The sequence below is a fragment of the Muntiacus reevesi genome, chromosome 3 (genome assembly GCF_963930625.1).
Source record: "Muntiacus reevesi chromosome 3, mMunRee1.1, whole genome shotgun sequence".
In the NCBI taxonomy this organism is placed as follows: Eukaryota; Metazoa; Chordata; class Mammalia; order Artiodactyla; family Cervidae; genus Muntiacus; species Muntiacus reevesi.
The window spans coordinates 18,145,490-18,169,584 of NC_089251.1; the positions used below are offsets into that span (position 1 = coordinate 18,145,490).

At 46.7% G+C, this 24,095-nt stretch overlaps 3 protein-coding genes and 1 non-coding gene across 10 annotated transcripts in view; 3 read left to right on the forward strand and 1 right to left on the reverse strand.

Annotated features, from left to right (window-relative positions):
* Window positions 1–6,370, forward strand: part of ASAP2 (ArfGAP with SH3 domain, ankyrin repeat and PH domain 2) — a 154,126-nt gene extending 147,756 nt beyond the window's left edge. For all 3 annotated transcript variants that reach the window (XM_065928560.1, XM_065928561.1, XM_065928562.1), the window contains 4 exons: window positions 2,224–2,273; window positions 2,738–2,829; window positions 3,186–3,308; window positions 4,610–6,370. In XM_065928560.1, the coding sequence (XP_065784632.1) occupies window positions 2,224–2,273; window positions 2,738–2,829; window positions 3,186–3,308; window positions 4,610–4,684 (340 nt within the window). In that variant the 3' untranslated portion in view covers window positions 4,685–6,370. The remainder of the gene's footprint in view (window positions 1–2,223; window positions 2,274–2,737; window positions 2,830–3,185; window positions 3,309–4,609) is intronic.
* Window positions 6,371–7,795: 1,425 nt separating this feature from the next.
* Window positions 7,796–23,063, reverse strand: ITGB1BP1 (integrin subunit beta 1 binding protein 1). 5 transcript variants are annotated; one of them, XM_065928564.1, is made up of 8 exons: window positions 22,939–23,063; window positions 16,886–16,973; window positions 15,806–15,907; window positions 12,879–12,957; window positions 11,428–11,564; window positions 9,489–9,581; window positions 8,567–8,716; window positions 7,796–8,063 (listed from the first exon to the last, which is right to left on the reverse strand). In XM_065928564.1, the coding sequence occupies exons 3-8, from the start codon at window positions 15,875–15,877 to the stop codon at window positions 7,992–7,994; spliced, it is 603 nt and encodes a 200-aa protein (XP_065784636.1). In that variant the 5' UTR covers window positions 15,878–15,907; window positions 16,886–16,973; window positions 22,939–23,063; the 3' UTR covers window positions 7,796–7,991. The 5 variants fall into 5 exon arrangements, with proteins under 5 accessions (XP_065784636.1, XP_065784635.1, XP_065784639.1 ...); XM_065928563.1 differs by having other exon boundaries at window positions 16,860–16,973; XM_065928567.1 differs by lacking the exon at window positions 22,939–23,063 and adding an exon at window positions 19,567–20,281.
* TRNAC-GCA (transfer RNA cysteine (anticodon GCA)) lies at window positions 15,164–15,235 on the forward strand. Its single transcript has one exon. It is a non-coding gene; the product is annotated as a tRNA-Cys (tRNA).
* A 124-nt stretch (window positions 23,064–23,187) lies between the features above and the next one.
* The window catches only part of CPSF3 (cleavage and polyadenylation specific factor 3), a 34,831-nt gene continuing 33,923 nt past the window's right edge, over window positions 23,188–24,095 (forward strand). Inside the window, exon 1 of the mRNA XM_065927186.1 lies at window positions 23,188–23,393. Within this exon, the coding sequence (XP_065783258.1) occupies window positions 23,344–23,393 (50 nt within the window). The 5' untranslated portion in view covers window positions 23,188–23,343. The remainder of the gene's footprint in view (window positions 23,394–24,095) is intronic.

Genomic DNA, 24,095 nt, shown 5'->3' on the forward strand with positions numbered 1-24,095 from the left:
TCTTGCTTGTACAGCAAACCCAAGGGGGTGAGTCAGAGACCCAGACCCCTTCTACTGACTCTACCATCTTTATCCCCTGGGCCAAGCGTTAATTCAAGATTGCCGGGAGAAATGTCAATAACCTCATATGTGCAGATGACACCACCCTTATGGCAGAAAGTGAAGAACTAAAGAGCCTCTTGATGAAAGTGAAAGAGGAGAGTGAAAAAATTGGCTTAAAACTCAACATTCAGAAAACTAAGATCATGACATCTGGTCCCATCACTTCATGGCAGATAGATGGGGAAGCAATGAAAACAGTGAGAAACTTTATTTTGGGGGGCTCCAAAATCAGTGCAGATGGTGACTGCAGCCTTGAAATTAAAATACGCTTGTTCCTTGAAAGAAAAACTATGACCAACCTAGACAACATATTAAAAAGCAGAGACATTACTTTGCCAACAAAGGTCCATCTAGTCAAAGCTATGGTTTTTCCAGTAGTCATGTATGGATATGAGAGTTGGACTATAAAGAAAGCTGAGCACTGAAGAACTGCTGCTTTTGAACTGTGGCATTGGAGGAGACTCTTGAGAGTCCCTTGGACTGCAAGGAAATCCAACCAGTCCATCCTAAAGGAAATCAGTCCTGAATATTCATTGGAAGGACTGATGCTGAAGCTGAAACTCCAATACTTTGGTCACCTGATATGAAGAACCAACTCATTTGAAAAGACCCTGATGCTGGAAAAGATTGAAGGCAGGAGGAGAAGGGGATGACAGAGGATGAGATGGTTGGATGGCATCGCCAACGTGATGGACATGAGTTTGAGCTAGCTCTGGGAGTTAGTGATGGACAGGGAAGCCTGGCGTGCTGCAGTCCACGGGGCCGCAAAGAGTCGGACACGGCTGAGCGACTGAACTGACTGAGGCTTAATACTGCAGGAGAAACTGGGAGGGCTAGCAAACTCCTGGGGCCTGAGTGATGCTCTCGCTCAGGCCAGTCCCGGGGCCCCACCTAGAGGCAGGGGCTGGAAGTGCAGCTGCACTGCAGAGGGGCCAGCTCCCAGCCCGCTTCTGGTTCTCCATTCTGGCCTTGTTTCCCTGCTTGCTCGCTTGCTTGCTTTTTACAGTCAGCTTTCTGGGAGATTTTCTCAGCTTTTTGTGATCATATAATGTTCATGTTAATAGCATCCTATTGGTTTCACGGACTCATTTTCTCTCATCTCTTCCACGATTCTTTCCGTTCTGACTTCTGTTATGTCATAGATGTTTCCCGTAGGTGTGGCCTTCCCTGTCACTAAGTTGCCCCTTCAGTTGCAGCACTAGAAGCTGGCAGACTGCACCCTGATGCACAGAGGAGCTGCTGGCATGGGTCTTGCCGTACAGAGCAGTCTCCCTGGGTGGCCCTAGTATTGGACACCGCAGGTTCCTTACAGAACAGACTTCTAGTCTATTGCCTGAACGGAGCGTGTTTTCTGGTAGTCGAACGTAGAAATAAGGATAAGCTTTCACTTGGCCCCTCGGTCCTGAGGGGAGCCGAGCCATGGTCAGTCTCAGGGGGTTACAGGCAGCAGGGGTCATGGTACAGAGGACGACACAGGCCAGTGGGGCCCAGACAGTCCTGGCAGAGCCCCCAGGGCCCGCGGATTGATCCAGCCCCACCTGACACCGGAGGAGACCTGGGCCACGTGGGACAGGAACGTCGGAGGCAGAGCTGGTTCTCAGCGCCCAGCTTCCTGCCCAGACCTGGGGTGTCAGCTGCAGGCTTACACAGAACAGAGGAGTCCCGGGAGGAGCCTAGTTTTCGAAAAAGGAACCCCTGGGGCTGGCGCTGTCCTCTGGGCCTCTCTCTCTTTTTCCAAGAGAAAAAGAATTAACTTGGATGGCAGTTGATAAAATTAGCTTGCCCGTTTTCAGTTTGAACACGGACAGGTCCTGTAGAACAGGGAGTGAGGTAGGGTGGTCACATGCCTTTTGGGCCTACTGTACCAGTGACTCTGGGCTGCCCAATCATGGTCAAGAACCCGCCTGCCAATGCAGGAGACGTAAGAGACGCGGGTTCAATCCCTGGGTCAGGAAGTTCCCCTGGAGAAGGGCATGGCAACCCACTCCAGTATTCTGGCTGGAGAATCCCATGGACAGAGGAGTGTGGTGGGTTACAGTCTGGGGTCGCCCAGAGTTGGACACGACTGAGCAACTTAGCGTGCATGCATGTACCAGTGACACTATTTCCCCTTCTTCGCAGGCCTGACAAGTCAAGCCCACTGATTAACAAAGGCCAGCCGAGAGGACCTGGTAATTATTTCACGTGAACTGGTCTGTGAGGGCAGAGTGGGGGATGTGTCCCGTCGCGGTCAGCTCTGTCTCCTGGCCCAGCTGTCCTGTCCAGGGCAGGGCAGCCACCCCGCCCCCCGCAGAGCCCCTGGTGCCCCTGTTCCCGGGGCTGCCCGGTACCATACCCCACATTCCACTCCCCTTCTGCCACTGGGGGCGGGTGGGGGGCCCGGCAGGGGATGGGGGAGGTGGTCAGTGGAGGAGGTTATAGCGTCTGCCCCACAATGACAGCTGCAGGCCGGCACAGTGTACAAAGGCCGCAGGGAAGTCACAAGTTTCTTTGGCCTTCAGGGGATTTTCTGTCAATTAGAAAAACCTCAGGAAACCTGCCTTGTGAATCTGACACAATGGCTTTTACGTTGCTTCTGTCTCGTGGTGATGGCTGAGGGAGCATATTGTGAAGTTGACTCATTTTGGCCCTAAAGCAGTGGACCTCTCTGGAACAGAAGCTCTGGGTCCTCTGTCCAATGCCATGGTCATGCAGCCCCCTGCGCCCATGCCCAGGAAGTCCCAGACGGTGAGTGGACGAACCCCTTCTTTTCTGCCTCTCTGCTCTGGCCAGGAGCGTGCGGGTTGCCCTCCAAGGGCTCAGATCTAAGCTGGACATGGCCCAGAGCTCACAGCTGACGGGCTGGCTCTAGGATCGACCCGCCTGCACACCAGGCACCAGGCTGCCACTCTTCCCTGGGTTGGCCTCCTCCGGGAAGTCCCCCCCCCCAAGCTGCACTGAGCCTCCCCAAGTTGACCCTGGTGGGCGCGCAGGCCTGTAGGCTTGCAGACCCCAGGGACCCGTTGGAAGCAAAGCGGCCCGGTTCTCCCCCAAGCAGGTGTGTCTCCCCGCACACTGAGCCCTGAGCCCCCTTCTTAACACAGACCAAGCTGAAGCCCAAGCGGGTCAAAGCCCTGTACAACTGTGTGGCCGACAACCCCGACGAGCTGACGTTCTCCGAGGGGGACGTGATCATCGTGGACGGCGAGGAGGACCAGGAGTGGTGGGTGAGTCTGGGCCTGGGGGGGTCTTTCCCCAGGTGAGGCTGTCCTGCCCTGAGCAGCCTCAGCTGTCCTTTCTGTTCCTCCCCACTTCCGAGGGGTCCCCCCTCGGGTGGGCGGGCCATGTGGGCTGCAGTTTCCAGAGCGCACCTGAGGGTCTGCAAGGATGTGGCCTTGGGAGTCTCGGGCTGCTGCCTCCTCCACAGTGCAGTGACAGATTAGTGCTTTTTAAAGTTTAGATTCTCACCAGCAGTGGATGTGTACTTAGTTGCTAAGTCATGTCTGACTCTCTGCGACCCCATGGACTGAAGCCCACCAGGCTCCTCTGTCCATGGGATTTCCCAGGCAAGAATACAGGAGTGGGTTGTCATTTCCTTCTCCAGGGGATCATCCCGACCCAGGGATCGCACCTGGGTCTCTTCCATCTCCTGCTTTGGCAGGCAGGTTCTTTTTCTGCTGAGCCACCAGGGAAGCCCAGTGAGTGGACAGTGGAAACCTGAAGTCACAGCCAGCCTCTCAGCCTTTTTTTTATAGAAATATATGGCATGGTGTTCCCTGGTGGCCTAGTGGGTAGAACTTGGTGTTTTTTACTGCCGTGGCCCCTGGTTCAATCCCTGGTCTGGGAACTGATATCCTGCAAGTCGCATGGCATGGCCAAAAAGAATAAGATAACCTCTTCAGTTTTTCTGTATATTTTTTTAGAAAACGTATCAAGTGCAGAAACGCTGCCCCTAATCTCCAGGGCTCCTCCACTCATTAAAAAAAAAAAAATTTACATTTTGGTGCTTTTCTTTTAGACTTTTACTTACCTAATTTACATCATTGAGATCAGACTTGATATAGAACTTACATAATTTTCCCAGAGCAAAAGTGAATGATTTACTGAAGTCTCATAAATGCTTGCCTACATTTAAATAGGACTCCCTCGTGTTTGCCACTTTCTGTGACTTTGAAGCTCACAAATTTCTGACATTCAGTCCCTTTGTCTATTGAAAAAACAAAAACACAGATCAGGGTGGTGGTCAGATCCTGTCATATGTCCCCCCCAAGACTGCCAGGACTGTAGTGGGGGCGTCTTTGAGGGCACCGACTGGCCTTGAACAGGAGTTCCAAGTAGTAGGCAGGGATGGTTTGAAATGTGAGTGGAAGAAAAAACAGCTTAGATGTTTTACCCAAGTAATTCTTTCCCAGAAGAAGTTCTTCCTGACAGTTTTTTTTTTCTTTTCCCCCCTCCAAATGCTAAAATGCCCTTCAGCGTTTCCAGCATTTGGAATTTTTATAACCACCTAACCTTGTACTCGTTTCAGATCGGCCACATTGACGGAGATCCGAGTCGCAAGGGCGCATTTCCGGTGTCTTTTGTGCACTTTATTGCTGACTGAATTGCTACTGAAGAAAACACTTCTTTTAAAAGTCATGTCCTGTTTCATTTTGGTACCAGTACTCTTGCCGGATAACCTGTCTCATGACTTGTACCCTACCCACTTTCTCTAATGCCACTGTTCTGCTTTATAAACTCAAAAGGCAATTTATATATATATATCAATGAATTGTTTTTATATTTTGTGTTTTTCATGAAACATTGCTATACTTTTATTAGGAAAAACTCAATTTCCTAAGAGGTGGACTGAAAAGTGATTTTTTTTTTCCTGAAAAGTGATTTTAACTACATAATCAAGCCTGAAGCTACAGCATTAGCTGAACCTCAGAGTAGTTTGGGGTGTTGGGAAGAAATGCGTCCTGCTTTTCTTGGCCCATTTCTTTAGTGGATGACCTTTAGCACAGTTATTCTTTTTAGAAAGTCGGTAAACTTTCGCTTTCCAATTCTGCAGCTAATCTGCACTTTCTAGATAAAGTGCTTCAGTTCACCTTTAAAGACTTAAAAAAAAAAAGATACCTTGAAAGATTTCCTTTGAAATCCACCCAACATTTATTTAAAGCAACTTGGGAGTGTATACGTAAGCGTTGTATTTTCCAGCACCTGGTGTGTGAGGTTACAGCTGTCATTGTGTCCTGCATGAGTGTGTAAACTATTGTGAACAAGCCTACCTAAGCCAACTAGGGATGGTTTGCTATGGCATACATCAGCTCCAGATTGTATAAAACTGCATTTCCTGAATTCGGTTGAAAACTAAAGATGACGGATTGTGACACGGTTCTTCAAGCTAGTTTATACGCTTTAGGTGTCCTGGGATTCGCTTTCTCGAGCCCCCTGGTTGCAGCCAGAGTACCGTCACCGAGTCCTCGCTGTTTCCTGTTGAGTGTACCGCTGCCTTCCCTTCTAGCTCAAGAGAATGTTTCCTCGATTTAGTGTCTTGTATTCATAGAATATACCAACAGGAATGGTAGTTACACTGTCTTGCAATTTAATCTGTCCACTTGTTTGTAATCACGAACATATCAGAAATCTGTAGGTCCCAGGTAATAAAATATCCCCAGACATCCGGATTTCCTGTTGAAGTCCATCATATCATTCTTAAACTTAAGCTACTAGAGGCAGGGGGGTGGGGGTTAGGTTGTATACAATAAAATAAAAACTCATTAGGTTTAATGAACTTGACTATCATACCTCTACTTAGTCATGGTGGGTGTAAGATTCAGAGTAGGTATGTTGAAAAATATGGCGCTCTCTGAGAATAAATAGGCATATAATGCCCACTTAGATTTTTACCAAAAGCGGTAAATTTAAGGATAGGCTTGGAAAGCAAGGTGACAATGCTGTTTCTGCATGTCATGATGGTACATTTGATTGAAGCAGCCTGTCTTTATTATGCAAGACTCTTATTGAGTGTAGAGCTTTTTTTTTTTCCTTAGTTTCATTGTTTTTTTTTTTTTCACTGATATTATAAAGGAAGACAGAACAAACTGGAATGTTTTATGATGTTGTATGGCAATTGCGTTTTTTACCTTTCAAAGTTCCGGGTAAAAATGTGTTAGATCTGTAATTAAAGTCTTTATTTCTTTTTTTTTTTAAGCACTACATCTGTTTTCACTAATTGTTCATTTGTTTTTGAACCCTTCATCAGTTAATTCTCTCATAGATTGAAGAACATAAGCAGATGTTTTGCACAGTGCACTTCATATGTATATTTTAGCACAGCCCTCCCATATCCGTACCTTATAATCAATCAGCCTTTTGCCTACTTGGTGCCAGCTATATAAGGAATTAATGTTGATCCATATCAACATTGGAACACCAGTCCCAAACTGATATATCAGGTTCACTGGTACATACATAAATATCTAGGAAATATTTTCCCAGTCTACAATTTGGTGGTGCTATTGTGCAGTAATTAATATTACTCTTGCCAGAGGAGAAATTATATTAACTTCCCTACTAATGATGTCCTTTCCTAGTTATTTGCTCTTTGCAAATTAAAAAAAAGCAACTGAGAAAAAGGAAAACACTGTAGATAATCTATTTATATTTAAAGTTTACGTTTTGTGACCTCAGCTGCAGGATTCTGGCATTTGGCATGCCATCCTCCATCAGGTCTGACCTCTAGGGATGGCAACTCAGAAATCTGTCCACAGACTAATGGTTAGCGTGTGATCTGTGAAGGGTGGGAACCACGACTGCAGCCTGGATGCTATCTGAGATGTATGATATTCAATTCATTCACTCGATTATTTCCGTCTAGTTGCAGCGCAACTGTATATATTGTATAACCTAAATCAGTTATTTTCATTGTCCTAATTAGAGCATGTTTAATAAGTTTACTCTTCTTGTTAACTAGTCATCTGACTGGAAAAAAATAAAATACTTTTAAATGGACATGGTGTTTTTCATGTTTTTAATCTTTTGAGTGTTCAGTTGCTTCAGTAATGTCTGACTCTTTGCAACCCCATGGACTGTAGCTCACCAGGCTCCTCTGTTCGTGGAATTTTCCAGACAAGAATACTGGAGTGGGTTGCCATGCCCTCCTCAAGGGGATCTTCTCAACCCAGGGATTGAACTACCACGTCTCTTTCGTCTCCTGAATTGGCAGGCAAGTTCTTTACCACTAGCGCCACCTGGGAAGCCCCCTTTAGTCTTTAGTAAGGCACTGTATATAAAAAGACTTAAAAAAAGTACACTAGTCTACTGAACATGAAATTCTTCACAGTGTAGGACTTCTAACATGATCAGTAATCTCTGAGGGTTTTCCAAGATAATTACTGTGGTTCATATTGTGGTTTGCTAACAAGTTATCCTGACAACACACCTTTTAAAGTTTCCCTTTTTGTGACTTGACAGCATCACTGTTTCAAACCAGCATGATTCGTGGGTCCCTGGACCAGACCTCTGCCTGATTAGAGCTCCGAGCTGGTGAGACTGCATCGCCAGCCAATGCTGCATGACAGATGGCCTGAGTCTTCCTCAGAAAGTTCTCCATGTTCCTTACTCACCTAGGGTGCTTCTGTGACACATAAAAGTTATCAGACTTATTTGTGTCTAAAAGCGACAAATGACGTTGCTCTTTTAGTCCCAGTAGGTAGGTAACTTCAATGAGTTAATTCGCTGTTAAATAAGACACATTTTACTAGAAAAACAAATGACTGGTATTTTATACACTGCATTTTCTTCAGAAAATCGAGAGCAAAAGATTGCTCATATTTCCGTAACAGTTCAACACTGCAGACTGGAAACAGAAACTATTGAGTAAACAGCTGAATTTGCACATGAAGCTTACTTCCCCCTTGCAGAATTCAAGGTTTCTCAGAAGTCAATACAGAGTCGAAAGCAGTGGATAAAACTTTGCAGATTGCTTGTGCTTGTTCCTACATTAAGTGAAAAGATATAGTAAAAGAATTAGTAAGTCTGTTCCCCAACTAGATCAGACCCTCCTAACGCCTGTCCTAAACCTACACACCGCCAGTGTGGGGGCGTCCAGGACATGGCCTGCCTGGGTCACCACTTCCTGGGCCCCTTTAGTAACTGCACGCGGTAACACAGGACCGCAGCCATTGGGAGGGACCCTCACGAGCCAGGACCACGAGGTGCAGGAAAGCGGGGCTGCCCGCGGAGGACACACCCCTTCCGCTCACCTGCTTTGCATTCACTCATGAGGCACTGAGTGCTGCTTCTGGGCTAACAGCTCACAGCCTGCAGTAGGCTGGTCCACTGGCTGACCTGCCGTCTGATACACGCATTCCCCTGTTATGCCAGGTATCAGACAACGTGGCAGACAGCATCTCTTCTGTCTTTGAAAAATCTAAATAATCTGGTTTTACCACTTGGTTTGATGAATGAGACCTGTAACCAAAGAGACTGAAAACCTTACCAGACTGTTGCACTGGTAAACCCACAGGCTATATTCTTGGTTGCTCGCATCTGTGGTCTTCAGAGCCAGTAAGCTCTTTCCTGCCCCAAGACCGTCGTCGTAACATACCATCCGGATGATTAAATACAGAGCGTGCCGATGCAGAACGTCCTGCAGAGGTCAGGGGAAGAAGGACCATGCTATTTCTTCACATGTCCACATTTTCCAGGGCAGAATTTACCGTAAGGCTTTAAACAGAACATACCCATCCATGGATCTATCTGGCTGAACACAGTTTTTACAGGTGTTTCACCAAAAGGGACCTTCCGGTGAACTTGGTTAGGGGCCAATTTGCCTTTAGAATCATGCCTTCCTACGTAAGTTCTAGGAAGACAGAGACAATCTAAATTCACGGCCCTGTTTTCTACACCCAGCTGACAGCTGCTCTGAATTGGTGTGGGGTCCTAAGCTGAAAGTGCATGACAGACCAGCAGCCGTGGGTGTGGGGCGGGGCGGGGGGTGGTGGGGGGCTTGGGCCCTGTGCTTTGCTAAACCGCTTCAGTTGTGTCTGAGTCTTTGAGACCCTACAGACTACAGCCAGGCTCCTCTGTCCATGGAATTCTCCTGGCAAGAGTACTGGAGCGTTCCTCCAAGTACTTCCTCCAAGGGATCTTCCCGACCCAGGGATCAAACCCTCGTGTCTTACATCTGTATTGGCGGGTGGGTTCTTGGCCACTAGCACCACCTGCGAGGCCCTGGCTTGGGCCCGACAGAAGCAAAAGCCTCTAATCATTTACCCTAGGAAACTGGTCACTTTCAAGGCTAGCTGCCAGGAATGATGAAAAACCAACCACTCTGCAAACAGGGGCAGATCTAACTACAAGAAGGCCATTCCTGGTCTGAACTCCCCAAACCCATTTTCTCCTTTAATTAAAATACTTACATACTGATCTGATGTGGACACTTTTATACCGTACTTGGAAACTCCCATAATAAATTCTTCCTCCAGTGGAACGAAGGGCAACTTTCCATCTTGCTTTAAAGTAAAAATAAATTACATTTTAAAAAATTGTGTTTCATTCTTGATTCTAATTAGTCAATTTTAGCATCTGGCCATTGCAAACCCAAACCCTTTAAAGAATGTAGGGGCACAGCCCTCTTCTCTCCAAAGAGGCATAAGAAATACCCCTCACTTTTTTTTTTTTTCCAGTAAGAAGTCCACAAATTTGACCAGAACTCAGATCCATGTGCCCCATGGTTCTTGTTTGTAAACTGACACTCCTCACAGATACCAGTGGGGCTTATATATTTACACTAGAAAAATGTAAGGCTCCTTATTCAAAGTTTACTGTAACGTCAGCACATTAAATAATAGGAAACACACTGTAGGAACCATTCTCAACCGGTTTATATCCTACCCAGGTGCCAATATGTCTGGCTATCCCACTGTCCCAGGGCTTTGGGCGAATAAACACAGCTTGACAAATGGTTTTTTGGCTCTTGAAAACATCCATCAGTATTTTGAACTTTTCAGAAACAAGGAGGACAGCAGATAATGCCTGATGGTTTTCCTAGCAGATTATCACATTTTATCTGCTTAGTGTGCCTGGCTTGTCTTCTCTAAAATAAAAACGATGATGTCAACCATCAGCAGATGTTCCACACGGTCAACGTTTTTGTGGAACCATTTGCCTGCACTGAAGAAATTACAGTCAGGAGCGGTGTCCACCTACCCTAGTTCTTGGGTCCTCACATGCAAGCTTACCCTCATGCCTATCACCTCTCACACAGGGTAAGGCAACTCCAAGAATCCATGCAATGCTACAGTTGTGGAGTTCTGATGCCAGGTGTACAGTGCTGTGAGGAACAGCAGCCCCAGTCGGTGTGAAAATAATCCTAGCATACTTTGTGGGGGGTGGGGGGAGCATTATTAGCAAACTTTCAGGAGACTATTAGTTGTTGCTCCATGATGTTGGAATGACTGTATAGATTCCAAAGTAAAATGCTGGGATAATCGTGTTAGTTGCCTTGTCAACGGCGGATTAGACTGGCTGATTTCTTCTCAGACAGAGGAGACTTTCTTTAGGAGGACATGAAATGGAATATGAAACAAGCTCGCCTCCATGCGTTAAGAGACCACATGATCTTAAAAGTGACCAACACTCTACAAATTTGGTAAGGGAACCTTCCCATTGCAGTAATATCCCTTTGTTCATGAACACAAAGATGGGCAGCTCCATCTTCTAGAGATTCGGGGAGCAACTGACTGTGGACAGTGTTCAGGCTTCCAGCTCATCCACTCCCTTCACTGATAAAGAGTGCCGACCTCACAATACTTTATGCACAAACCTTACACCTTTGTCTTCATTTTCACTTTAAATTTTCCTTCATGATGAATTTATTCTTTTATTTTCTCGACTGGGATATATTTTCAAATCCCACTTCACCTCAATCCTTGTTGGAGACAGGGTATGAATAGAGAGAGATGGGAGTTCAACACCATGAATGAGATTGCTCATTTGAATAACTGAAAATAGTTCCATGGAGCCACAGTTAAGATTTGCCGGAATGTTCTAACGCTAAGCCTGTGGTGTGCACTCACTCACTGTGCTCAGCTCCCTGTTTAAACAAAGAGACGTCCTCAGTCAGCCCCAGAAAGAATAAAAAACCACTGTTTGAAGGAAGGAACCAAGTCCCTGTGTTCCTCTGTGACTCGGTCCCCGAGTCCCTCCTCTGACCACAGCGCTCGGTGACATCTTAACAGTGATAAAAGCGTGGCTTCAGGAGAAGCAGTGAACAGACTGGAAGAGTGTCGTCTCTCTCCAAAACCACAAATTCACCCCAGAATCTGAGAAAATAGAACTATTTTTCTTTTTTTTTACCTGAGCAACATCTATATAATTTATCAGGTCCAGTGGCCCTTCGAGACTTTTCCCCTCTGAGAGTTTCAGTTTCTCAATGGCACCAACATACTTTATTCGAAATTCTGCACAGGTGTCTGAATTGTTGTTGCTTTGTCCTAAAGGTAAAAGAAAAATCGTAAGACTTCGAAAGAAACAGCTACATTACAGGGTATCTTTGACCCCTCCCCATATAGGAAATCAACTATCATTAGAACTAAACCTTTAATAAAAATTAAAAATTTTTAAATGCAAACTCTTTGATGCAATGGGAAAGAACTTGAATTTTCACTAACGTTTTCCTCAGTGACTCACAATGTACTAAATAGGTAAGATCTCAGTAGGAATAAATTAAGTATTAATAGCCTTCACTTCTTCAAAAAGAAGAAAACTAAAATGTCAACTTGACAATGATTGAGCACCTTTATAATGCATATGACATTTGATTATTTTTTTTTGGTTTCTTCTCCCACTTTCCCATGTGAACTTTTTCTTTCCTGACTCAGGAAACCTGATTCATCTCTCCCATTCGGCCAGAAAAGACCAGGCTTTCTTTCCCCCAGTGTAGATGGAGTAATGCCAGACAGGACCTGGTGGTAACAGGTGAAGAACTCCATGTGCCATAAAGGCCAGCCAGTGCGAGGCACCACAAAGGATTTACGACATCTGACCCAGTAAGGGAATACTATGTGGTCATTCTTAGATCATGTTTATGTAATACAAAGATGCCCACATTTTTAATATTTCAAAGCATCTGGAAGTAAAGACAATTGACCTTATGCTACCATATCCCCTTTTCCACCTCTCTTACTCTCACCACCTTGCATGGACTGAGTTGTTTGTGATCCCAAAAGAAGTAGAAGGATTTTGTATAACAAAATGAATGTAGTCGGTTTCCAATTAGACATCAGCTAACAGGTGGGTCGGAAGCCACCTTTGATTTCTAGAGAGATACTCCTTTCAGGAGGCTGCATAAATGTTTCCAAGGGCCAGTGACAGACCCCTGCTTATAACCATGTGCTCCTGATGTTAACCAGCTGGTACATCTCTGGGTACAAGGCTCCTTAGTCTTTTTAATCAGCAGGACATTGTCCTACCCCCTGCGAACAATGTAACTCCAAAATAATTCGCCCTCCGCCAGCCCACTTCTTAACAAAGCTATTCTAATACTTCTAAACTGTCACCACCATGTAGCCACACATAATTTTGCTCCACAACCATTAACAAGCAGTTTGCTCCCGTGGCTTTCACCACCCATTCCTCACTGCAACCCACCTTCCACCAGATCCTGGACCATTTCTGACTCTTGTCAAAAATGACAGAGCGGAGAAAGAAAACCCCAAATAGTCAAGAACTCCTTGTCCACTCTGGTAAAACCATGTGAACTTCAGTTAAAAGCCCGAGATGATAAATGATCCCACCTCCGTCCATACCTGAGCTCTTGGTGGAATCGGTGTCAAGGCTTGCCACGGTGCTGGACCGTGAGAGCCCCCCAAGGCTGGAGTCTACAGACTGAGAAATAATAATCAAACAAACAAACACAAACATTTTAAACATAATTAGAAGCACTATTTTCTTTCAAATTCTCTACCAAACATTCAAATGACTTATTTACTATCACTGAATTAACACATATAAAATCAGATCAGTTATTCATGTAGATCAACTATAACAGATTCTTTTGAAGACAAATTCCATAGCAAACTTAAAAAAAAAAAACATAATCCCAACTGCTCTTCCCATAACACAAGTCTGGGATCAACACTTTTTAAAATTAAAGCCATTACCTCTATAGCCTTATAAGATAGTTGATATTTACATTGTATTGAGACTTGAGATTTCACATTGCATGTGAAAATCTATACTTCACTTTCATATATTTCCACAGAACTCAAGAAGAACTCTGTGCAGAATGCAGGCAGGGAGTGCTCTTCTGTTTAGTAAATGAGCGGAGAGATGCAGAACGGTGAAGTGATTTGCCCAAGGTTACGTCTGGTCACCCCAGACAGACCTCAACCCCATGTCTCCTGACCCTCACCCCAGTATCACAATGCCTCCAACTACTACCTGGCCCCAGCAGGTAAACACAGGTGAAGCGGCAGAACAGAGAATAACTGTGATGTGAATTGCAAAGAAAAACCAACGAAACTGTTCAGCAAAATTTAAAGAATCATATGTGTCAATGTAGTTTGTTCTACAGTATCATACTCTCAGTATGCTTAATTTTTTAGAAATAACAGTAAAAACCTTTGATTAAAAAAATAATAATCACTTTTTGGGAATTCCCTGGTGGGCCAGGGGTTAGGACTCAGCACTTTTACCGCTGGGTCCAAGATTTGATCCCTGGTTGGGGAACTAAGATCCCGCAAGCTGCATGGCTCGGCCAAAAAGAAAAAAAAAAAAATCATTTTACACTTCAAATCAAATTAAATTTTAAAAGTACAGTCAAATTTTTAGGTGTTTAAGAAGTGAATCAAAATCAACGTAAAAATGTATCGTCTTCAGTTTTATTTCTTCCTTTTCTTAATAATTGCATTTCTGGGAATCTCAAACAAGAGCAGAGCTATGTGCACAGAAAGGGTCATCATCACATTGGGCTTCCCCTGTGGCTCAGCTGGTAAAGAATCCACCCGCAATGCAGGAGACCTCGGTTCGATCCCTGCATTGGGAAGATTCCCCTGGAGAAGGGAAAGGCTACCCCGCCAGTATTCTGGCCTGGAGTATTCCATGGACTGTAGAATCCATGGGGTCGCAGAGTCAGACACGACTGAGCGACTTTCACTTTCAAATAAGAGCTGTATGCACAGAGACGGTCATCATCATGTTTGTGTGGTTCTGACAACCTGGAAGAAACCTGAATATTCAAAGAGTGAAGGAAGGGGACCTGGAATTAAGATGCTGTTACAGAGTCAGGCTGCCTTCTGGGAAGGGAGTAACAGTGAGCTTCTGTGCTTCCAGTTACCCCGCACGCAGGAGAAGGCCAGAACCTAGCGACCCCCTGAGCAAGGAGGAAGGGAAGGAAGAAACTGGCCTATTTCCCCTGGTTCTGAATGACAAGAGCAGAAGCTTACTTCATCCTAGAGCACACATCTAACGGACACAGGCCTGCAGAGAAGCCACACGAGACTCCCCGTCACTTGGGGGTAAGACCTCACTCCAGGGCATGGGTCTTCCTGCACCCCCTGGCCCCCCACCCTGCCGGGGCAGCAGGTCCTTGAGCAATCGGCACACGAGCTCTGGTCCAACTTGGCCACCAGCAGGTCCGTGCGTCTCTCCTTCTCCATTTTCTGATCTAGAAAACAGCAAACTGGGCCCAGTTCAGGCCTGCGGGCCTCACACTCAGGTAACAGTGGGGTGGTTCTCGACGAGCTTCAGGAGTTTAGACGCCTTAAAGAAAAACAGTCACCCCATTCTCAGACTGCACAGGACTCTGAAAATGTCAGGTTTCCATGGTTTGGGCTACACGCTGAGAGCTCAGCCCTCCCGCCGGATGGAAATTCCTGCAGGGCATGGTGTCGTGTTCCTCCCTGAGTGTGCTATCCTCACCCAGGGCGCTGCCCACAGGCTGGGGAGAGGCACCTCCTGGAGGTGCTGGCCCTGGGCTCCTCTCCTGCGCCCTGCCTCGCCCAGTCCAGGTTCTGGGCACAGACACCTTTCACAACAGGGAGCTCACAAGGGTGAAGGATGATTTTAAAAAGGCTTTCGAGTCCTGGGGGTTTCCCTGGTGGCTCAGATGGTAAAGCATCTGCCTGCAATGCAGGAGACCCAGGTTCAATCCCTGGGTCGGGAAGATCCCCTGGAGAAGGAAATGGCAACCCACTCCAGTATGCCCTGAAGAATTCCCTGGATGGAGGAGCCTGGAAGGCTACAGTCCATGGAGTTGCAAAGAGTCGGATACAACTGAGCGACTTCAGTTTCAGTTTTCTAGTCCTAGTCCAGTGGACACAGTGGGCCAGGACTCCAGACTCTGAGTACCCCGTACACTCAGATCAGCACATCTGCCTCACTCTCCAACTCACTCCCCATCGTGGACACAGAATTATAATGACACACACACACCTCAAGCCCTAGAATTCAAGACATCCAGTTCCTTGACTGCCTGTCAATTTCCTTAACCAGTGATTCAGTGAGACCTTTCACAGGTCCCAATTCATCTACATTAGTGGATTTAAGGACATCAGAAAAATCTACCAAAACAAAATAAAATTAAATCAAACAGGATGTATCTTGTGCAAAAAAAATGTAAAACCCCCAGTTTGAAGAACATCACAGGTCTGCCATGCTTAATACCTTTCACACACCATTGCTCAGAAGAAACAGTTCTCACTGTTTTGGCCGCGGCCTCCACTCCACCACCTACCTTGCTCTTGGTACTTATTTCACTGCTCTGGGAACTGCTACTGCTGTGGCGCTTTTTGCCTTTCCGAAACATCTTCCACCATAGCTTGATCCACAGGCTCCTCTGTAAGAGCAAGCGTTATTTAGATATATGGAGAGAAGCAACTTTAAATCTCTTTACACATAATAGGAATAAAATTAAATAATAACCACCAATTCCTCCCAGTTCCATGGTATACTCCTTTTCCTTAAAACATAAATATTCCCCGCCAACCCACAAAATTTGGATACTATTTCATTCTTATTCTTTTCTTGAATCACAAAGTTTTAACCCAGTGAACCTGAAAGGTAGGAAACTTTTTGTCGTCTCTAGAAGTATGAAAAGCACCAATCAGAAGTACCAGACACCTGTCATCTAGTCCTCAACATAGTCAAGTGCCTGCCTTCTCTTTAATCAGGCCCAGACGTTAGTAAAATATGCGACATACTAGTTTTATCAACCAAGATTCTGAGATCAGTTATCGTCTCCGCTTCCTGTTCTGTAAACAGCAGGGCCAAGAACTGAAAGCATTGATGCCTCTGGGGTTTGGTGCATTTTTCTTAAAGTCGCAAACTATGTTTAGGGAAAGGCAGACATGACGATAATGTCAGGTGCTACCTGTCACCTCATTCCAGTAAGGCCAGGAAGGAGGTGACCTAAATATCCCAGAGTCAGCCTTATGTAGATCTTTAATGAACTATTTCTCCTTGACCATTTCACAGGAGCAAGCATATTATACTTGAACAATGATGAACTGGCCAGAGAAATGTTTCATAGTTCAAGTGCTTTCACACTGTCTCACTTAATCCTCACAGCATCTGGAGACACCCAGAGTCTGCTCCAAGTGTTCTCTGAGGGTCTGTCTGCTGCTGGGCTCTGATCCAACTCCCAAAGGGGTTCACAGAAGGGAGGTTAGAATCCACGTTTCACAGATGAGGGAACTGTCACCCATCTTTCAGGAGAATGTGTGAATTCGAGAAACTAACAAATGTTTACTAAAGACTGATTCTACAGAGGGAAAAAGGGGTCTGCTTACTGCAGAATCGAATGAAGCTATTCTACTGTCTTCAAAGGTTCCACAGACAGCAGTCTGCAAAGATAGCTTCCTTTCACTCTGACATGGTCAGCTCTTGACAGAAAAACAGGGTACCTGATGAAGGAAAAGAATGAGTAAATCAGTGAATGTCCCTCTCCAATGAACAGTTTCTCCCAGTGAATCTGGAGATACTCCCCTCCCTGCCCCCACCACCAAGTCCACTCAAAAGCATCTGACCCTAGACTTAACTCCTGAGCCCAAGCATTTTGATCAGCCCCATCATCCAATTTATTTCTATATTTTTGCTTCATTTGTGGAGTAGCAAGAACACCCAACTCATTCATTCATTCATTCTTTCCTCAGTGGCCAGCGAGCACCTACCAGCTGCTGGGACTACACCAGTGAATAAGACAGATAAAGTCTCTGACCTCAGGGAACCTATTTTTTTTTTTTCTATTTTTTTTTTTTAAATTAATTTCATTGTTTTCTGTGTGAGACCTTAGTCCCCATCAGGAATCAACCCCGTGCCTCCTTGCACTGGAAGCATGGAGCCCTAACCCCTGGACCACCGGGGAAGTTCGGGGAGCTCATTTTTACAGGGAGTAGCCAGACCAACGTGAAAACCAAGTATCAAACACATTATTTGGAAATAATCATTGCTCTAAGGGGAACTAAAGCAAGTTAAGGAGATAGTGATCAAAGGAAGGGGTGACTCTTTGAGATAGAAAAAAAGATGTTCTGAGGAGGTGAGAGCTAGGACCTGAGAGAAGCAGGAGCGGACACGACGTGGAGGAGAAGCGCCGTGAGTGGAGGACATGGCAAGTGCAGAGGTCCTGAGGGATGCCATTTGACGTGAGGACCAGTGAGACGCCAGGGCAACTAAGAACAGGAGGCGGAGGGACAGGGGCAGGCGAGACAGAGCCACAGAACACCTCGCAGGCCACAACAGGAGTTGGGGTTTATTCTGGGTTTCACAGGAAGACTCTGGAAGGTTTCAAAGAGCAGTCGGGTGGTACGATCAGATTTCTGTTTTAGAAACATGACTAGCTGCTGGGAAGGGAACTAGCTACAGAGAGAGCCTAAGAGTAAAAAGAGGGAGACTACTGAGAAAGCTCTGGTGGGTGACTTGTTGGATAACTTTGTTGCCGACGAGAGCTTTGCCATTGCAGGATACTTTTCTGTTAGAGAAGCGCCTTATTCCAAAGTCTGCCCCAAACTGGGTTACCCTAGCAGCATAAAGTACCATAATCTGATGGGTTAAAATGTTGTTGTATAGCACATTTAAGCACATTACAAGTCTCTCTATATATATCAAGTTTAATGATTTTTAAAAATTTGATAGTATTATTATGGATTCCCAAAGCATCTATTCAAACCCCTAGAATACTAGAATGATTTGAAAGACTACATTATAAGCCCTTGGCAACTCCTTAAGACTTTCTTTTTTCATCATTAGTCTAGGAGCTGTAGGGGAAAAGCACTTATGAAAGCCTTTGATATCTGCCACTATTTTGATGCATGTTCTTAGTTAAGCAAATCATGCTCGTCTCTGAATTATTCATGCATAAAAATAAGGCCAAAGATACTGCCACTTGGATGTTGCACAGACTCATCAAAGGCAGAAATGCCTAAAGCAGAACCCGTCTTCCCCTCCACACCTGCTCCTCTCCCTTTCAGTAAATTACATTATTTTTGGTAGAAAGTGGGAAACCACCAACCCCTCACTGTCCTCCCACCCCACATCCAGTTAAACCTAAGACGCACTGATTCTACCATCTGTAGATTATACCATTCATGAATCAAACAGGGCCTGCATTGTTCTAGACTATGGTTACATAGAAATAATTTTTCATTATCTGATGAAAGTGATAGATCCTTAACTCATAAAAAATGCAAAAAGTCTGGAATGCAATTTAAGGAATTCATCAGCCTCCAGGAGACATTTCAAGGGAGAGGGACCCTGTCCTGAGACAGGTTGGGTCCTGGGACCCTTTGCTGCAATGCCTGCACCTGGACAAATGCCTCCTTGAGCAACAAAATATGAAGAAACTATATAGAACTAAAAATTACTGTGTGCATGCATGCACAAATGTCTTGGAGGAAAAGCTATGACAAACCTAGACAGCATATTAAAGAGCAGAGAAATGGCTTTGCAGACAAAGGTCCATAAAGTCAAAGCTCTGATTTTTCCAGTAGTCACGTACAGATATGACAGATCATAAAGAATGCTGAGTGCCAAAGAATTGATGCTTTTGAATTGTGGTGCTGGAGAAGACTCTTGAGAATCTCCTGGACAGCAAAGAAATCAAACCAAAGGGAATCAAACCTGAATATTCACTGGAAGGACTGATGTTGAAACTCCAATACTTTAGTAATCTGATGCAAAGAGCTGACTCATTGGAAAAGACTGATACTAGAAAGATTGAAGGCAAAAGGAGAAGGGAGCAGCAGAGGATGAAGACACTAAGATAGTATCACTGACTCAACGGACATGAATCTGAGCAAATTCGGAGAGATAATGGAGGACAGGAAGCCTAGAGTGCTGCAGTCCACGGGGTCACAAAGAGTAGAACACAACTTAGCAACTCAATAACAACAATACACGTGCAGTTGGGGCAGATTCTGGACAAGACACAAAAAGACCAAAAACCCAAGTGCCACTTCTGAAGAGCAAAAACAGGGTACTGCACAAGCCTCCTGCACTCACCACCACCAAGGTCAGTTCAGTTCAGTTGATCAGACGTGTCTGACTTTTTGCGACCCCATGGACTGCAGCACGCCAGGCTTTCCTGTCCATCTCCAATTCCTGGAGCTTGCTCAAACTCATGTCCATCGAATTGGTGATGCCATCCAACCATCTCATTCTCTGCGTCCCTTTCTCCTACTGCCTGAAATCTTTCCCAGCATCAGGGTCTTTTCAAATAAGTCAGTTCTTTGCATCAGGTGGCCAAAGTACTGGAGTTTCAACTTCAAAATCAGCCCTTCCAAGGAGCAAGCGTCTTTTAATTTCATGGCTGCAGTCACCGTCTGCAGTGATTTTGAAGCCCAAGCAGAGAAAGTCTGCCGCTGTTTCCACTGTTTCCCCATCTACTGGCCATGAAGTGATGGGGCTGGATGCCATGATCTTTGTTTTTTGAATGTTGAGTTTTAAGCCAGCTTTTTCACTCTCCTCTTTCATTTACATCAAGAGGCTTTTAAGTTCCTCTTCACTTTCTGCCATAAGGGTGGTGTCATCTGCATATCTGAAGTTACTGATATTTCTCCTGGCAATCTTGATTCCTGCTTGTGCTTCATCCAGCCTGGTATTTCACATGATGTACTCTGCATAGAAGTTAAATAAGCAAGGTGACAATAAGCAAGAAGTACCTTGACGTACTCTTTTCCCGATATGGAACCAGTCTGTTGTTCCATGGCTGGTTCTAACTGTTGCTTCTTGACCTGCATACAGATTTATCACGAGGCAGATAAGGTGGTCTGGTATTCCCAACTCTAAGAATTTTCCACAGTTTGTTGTGACCCACAGTCAAAGGTTTTGCAGTAGTCAATAAAGCAGATGTTTTTCTGGAACTCTCTTGTTTTTTTGATGATCCAGTGGATGTTGGCAATTTGACCACCACCAAAGGAGTGGGCAAAATACCTAAAGTCACCCCTCCTGCCTGACCCCTAGACACACCCCTACTCTCTGGCCAAGCTTTGCCTGAATTTCTTGACAGGCCTCTTATCAATTTCTAATGATTAGGGAAGGCTAAGACCACTGGTTGGTATCAGTCCCAGCTAGACTTCTTGCCATTTCAAATCTATCACCAAACTCCAGCTAAAATGATTTATTTAAAACTCAAGTCAGATGCTATGTAACCAATTTAATATCTTTCACGGGCTCCTCAAAGTTAAAAGCCTGAAGTCAAGGCTGTTCGCCAGGACAAGCACAGTGGGTCCTGAATGACCTGGCTCACCTCGACCTCTCCAGTCTCGTCTTCCACAGTCAGCTTCACAATCACTTAGTATGTAAAGAACGGCACAGCTGCTTGAGGTTCTCAGCATGCATTACGCTGTTTCCACACTTTGCTCCTGCTGTTCCCTCTGCCTACAATACCCTTTCACCTTCTACTTGATTGCTAACTTCGGTCACCTGTCAAGACTCAGTTCAGACTTCTCTTCTAGAAAGCCTCCAAGTTGGGCTAAGGGATGGTCCTCCACATCTTGATTTTAGCATGCGTCGGCTACTGCCCACTTGTAACTATCTCAGAACTGAGAGTGCATCAAAGACCAGGGCTAGGTCATCTCTGTATACCCGACGCCTGGCACAGCCTGTCAGAGGCCATGCTAGCCAACTAGAGAACTTTCTTGTGAGATAATACCCAGGTGACAACTTCCACATACTGAATACCTACCATCTGAGGTATCTACATGTATATGTATGTGTGTGTGTGTTTCCCTGGTGGCTCAGTGGTAAAGAATCCTCCTGCCAATGCGGGAGCATGGGGATTGATCCCTGGGTGGGGAAGATTCCCTGGAGAAAGCAATGGCAACCCACTCCAGTACTCTTACCTGGGAAATCCCATGGACAGAGGAGCCTGGAGGGCTAACAGTCTGTACTCAGTAGCTTAGTCGTGTCTGACTCTTTGTGATTCCAAGGACAGAAGCCCACCTGGATGGATCCATGGGATTCTCCAGGTAAGAATACTGGAGTGGGTTGCCATTTCCTTCTCCAGGGGATCTTCCCCACCCAGGGATCGAACCGCTGTCTCTTACATCTTATGCATTGACAGGCAGGCTCTTTATCACTAGTACCACCTGGGAAGCCCAAAGTCCATGGGGTCACAACAGACCAAGAGACTAAAAAAGAACAAAAAATGCTACATATATATATATATATATGTGTGTGTGTGTATGTATGTCCTTATGCTGTATATACAGTACCTCTGACCTTCTAATGACCAGCAAGGTTGCAATATTACAGCCCCTTTCAAATGAGGCAGCCAAAGCTCTAAGTTTATTAAGCAGCTTGCCCAAGGCCACAAGGCTAATAATCAGTTCGGTTCAGGCGCTTAGTCGTGTCTGACTCTTTACGACCCCCATGGACTGCAGCACACCAGGTCTCCCTGTCCATCACCAACTCCTGAAGCTTGCTCAAACTCATGTCCATCACTTCGGTGATGCCCTTCAACCACCTCATCCTCTGTTGTCCCCTTCTCTTCCCGCCTTCAATCTTTCCCGGCATCAGGGTCTTTTCCAATGAGTCAGTTCTTCGCATCAGGTGACCAAAGTATTGGAGTTTCAGCTTCAACATCAGTCCTTCCAATGAATATTCAGGACTGATATCCTTTAGGAAGGACTGGTTGGATCTCCTTGTAGTCCAACGGACTCTCAAGAGTCTTCTCCACAGTTCAAAAGCAACTATTCTTCCGCGCTCAGATTTCTTTATGGTCCAGCTCTCACACGATTGAGGCCAAATCGGGAACCTCGGCAGAGCTGCCGCCAAAGCTCCCCGCAGACCCCACCCAGCTCCCCAGGTATTCATCGCCGTCGTGAGCGCCTGCCACGTGCTGGTGGGTCCACCCAGCTCCCCAGGTATTCATCGCCCTCCTGAGCGCCTGCCACGTGCTGGTGCGTTGGACAACAGACGGACAGACACGGCCCCAGCCCCACCGCTGCGGTGAAAACCCCAGCGCGCGGAGAAATCAACAGGATCCTGCACAAAAAAAGACGGCCGCCCTTCGTCGCCCTGAGCTCAGATCTGGGCCGGGCGCGGGGAATAGCCCCGCGGGTGCTCGCACCCCTTCGCCTTCCCACAGGACCCAGCCAGACGCCACACCCGTCGTCACCGGGGCCTCAGTCCCACCCCAGACAAGGATCGGCCCAGGGCCCTGCCTCCACCGGCAGGCCCAGGCCCGCTGCGCGGCTCCCGCCGCCCGCCTGGCGCTGCCCTCAGGGCCCGGGGTCCGGGGCAGGCGGGTCCCTGCGGAGATTGCGGCACCACCCATCCGCCCCGCGCCGCTGCCCTCCCCGTCGGCGCCACCCTTGGGGCCAGCGTTCCTGACCACGCTCGGCCTAAGCGCGGCGACGGCCGGGCTCTCACCTCCGCGCCGTCCGCGCTCAGGCGTCAGACACCCCCAGCCCGGGCAGCCAGAGGAGCCCCGGCGGCTCCTCGGGTTCTAATTCCAGCGCCAGCTCTTCCGGGCCCCTGAGCCCCGCCCACGTGGGCCCGCCCACCTGGCCCCGCCCCCGAGGCCTCGCGCAGGCGCAGTCCGGACCCCGCCCCAGGTCCCGGGAAGCCTGGGCGGGGAGGAGCCGTGCGAGTTGGGTTCTGCGACCGGAAGTCGGAGGGAGGATCCTAGTGTCTCGGGCGCCGAGATGCAGGAAGTTGTGCTCTCGTGGGATGGAGTGGGGGTGGTTCTTCCGTCTTAGGGTCTCTGTGTCTTTTCTTCTAGTTTAGAAAGACTCCTGCGACCTGTTGTTCTTCATTTCCGTTTGGACTTCTGAGATGTCCGCGATTCCTGCAGAGGAGAGTGACCAGCTGCTGATCCGACCCCTGTAAGGGACCTGAGAGGGACTGAAGCCGTGACTGTGAGGCGAGGAGGGGAACTCGATGGTTGGCCTCAGTCGCCCCCCGCCCCAGGCCCGCTTGCCTCGGCAGCCTGCCCCTGGCTCGCAGCTGCGGGCAGGGCCTCTGCGGCTGCAGCGGTTTGAGAAACTGTGAATCGGAAGGGGCCTGCTAGGTTGAATAGGATTTTGCTTTTTCTTCAGTCTCAAGGGAGGATAGGATGTTGGGTTTGGGGGGCGAGGGGGTGGAAAAGGGGCCTATGGTGGGATCGCAGGGCGCTTTCGTATAAGCCCAAGAGGGGCGACTCGCGAGGGAACCAGGGATGCTGGGGATAGCAGGGTGAGATGATAACCTGGATAAGGCTGTGACAGCGCGAGGAAGAACTAAACTTGTGCCCAATTATTAACCTCCAGGACTCATATTTGCCGAAATGTGAAAGGGGAAATACATTAGGGAACTCGTGAGTTCCATTCAGAGCTCAAACTCTCCCGGAATAGGGAAGGTAGAAAGTGGGAGAGATGAAAAGACAGAAATGTTAGGACAATATCTCAGCCGTTGATTGACCGTGAGAGGGCTTGTCTTTCATTGGAAATGGCCTTCTGTCAGAGAAGCACCTTATGGACCTGGAATGCTGCTTAGAGAAATGAGAACTTGCCTAACTGCGCGGTTTGAATTCACAAACATATTTATTG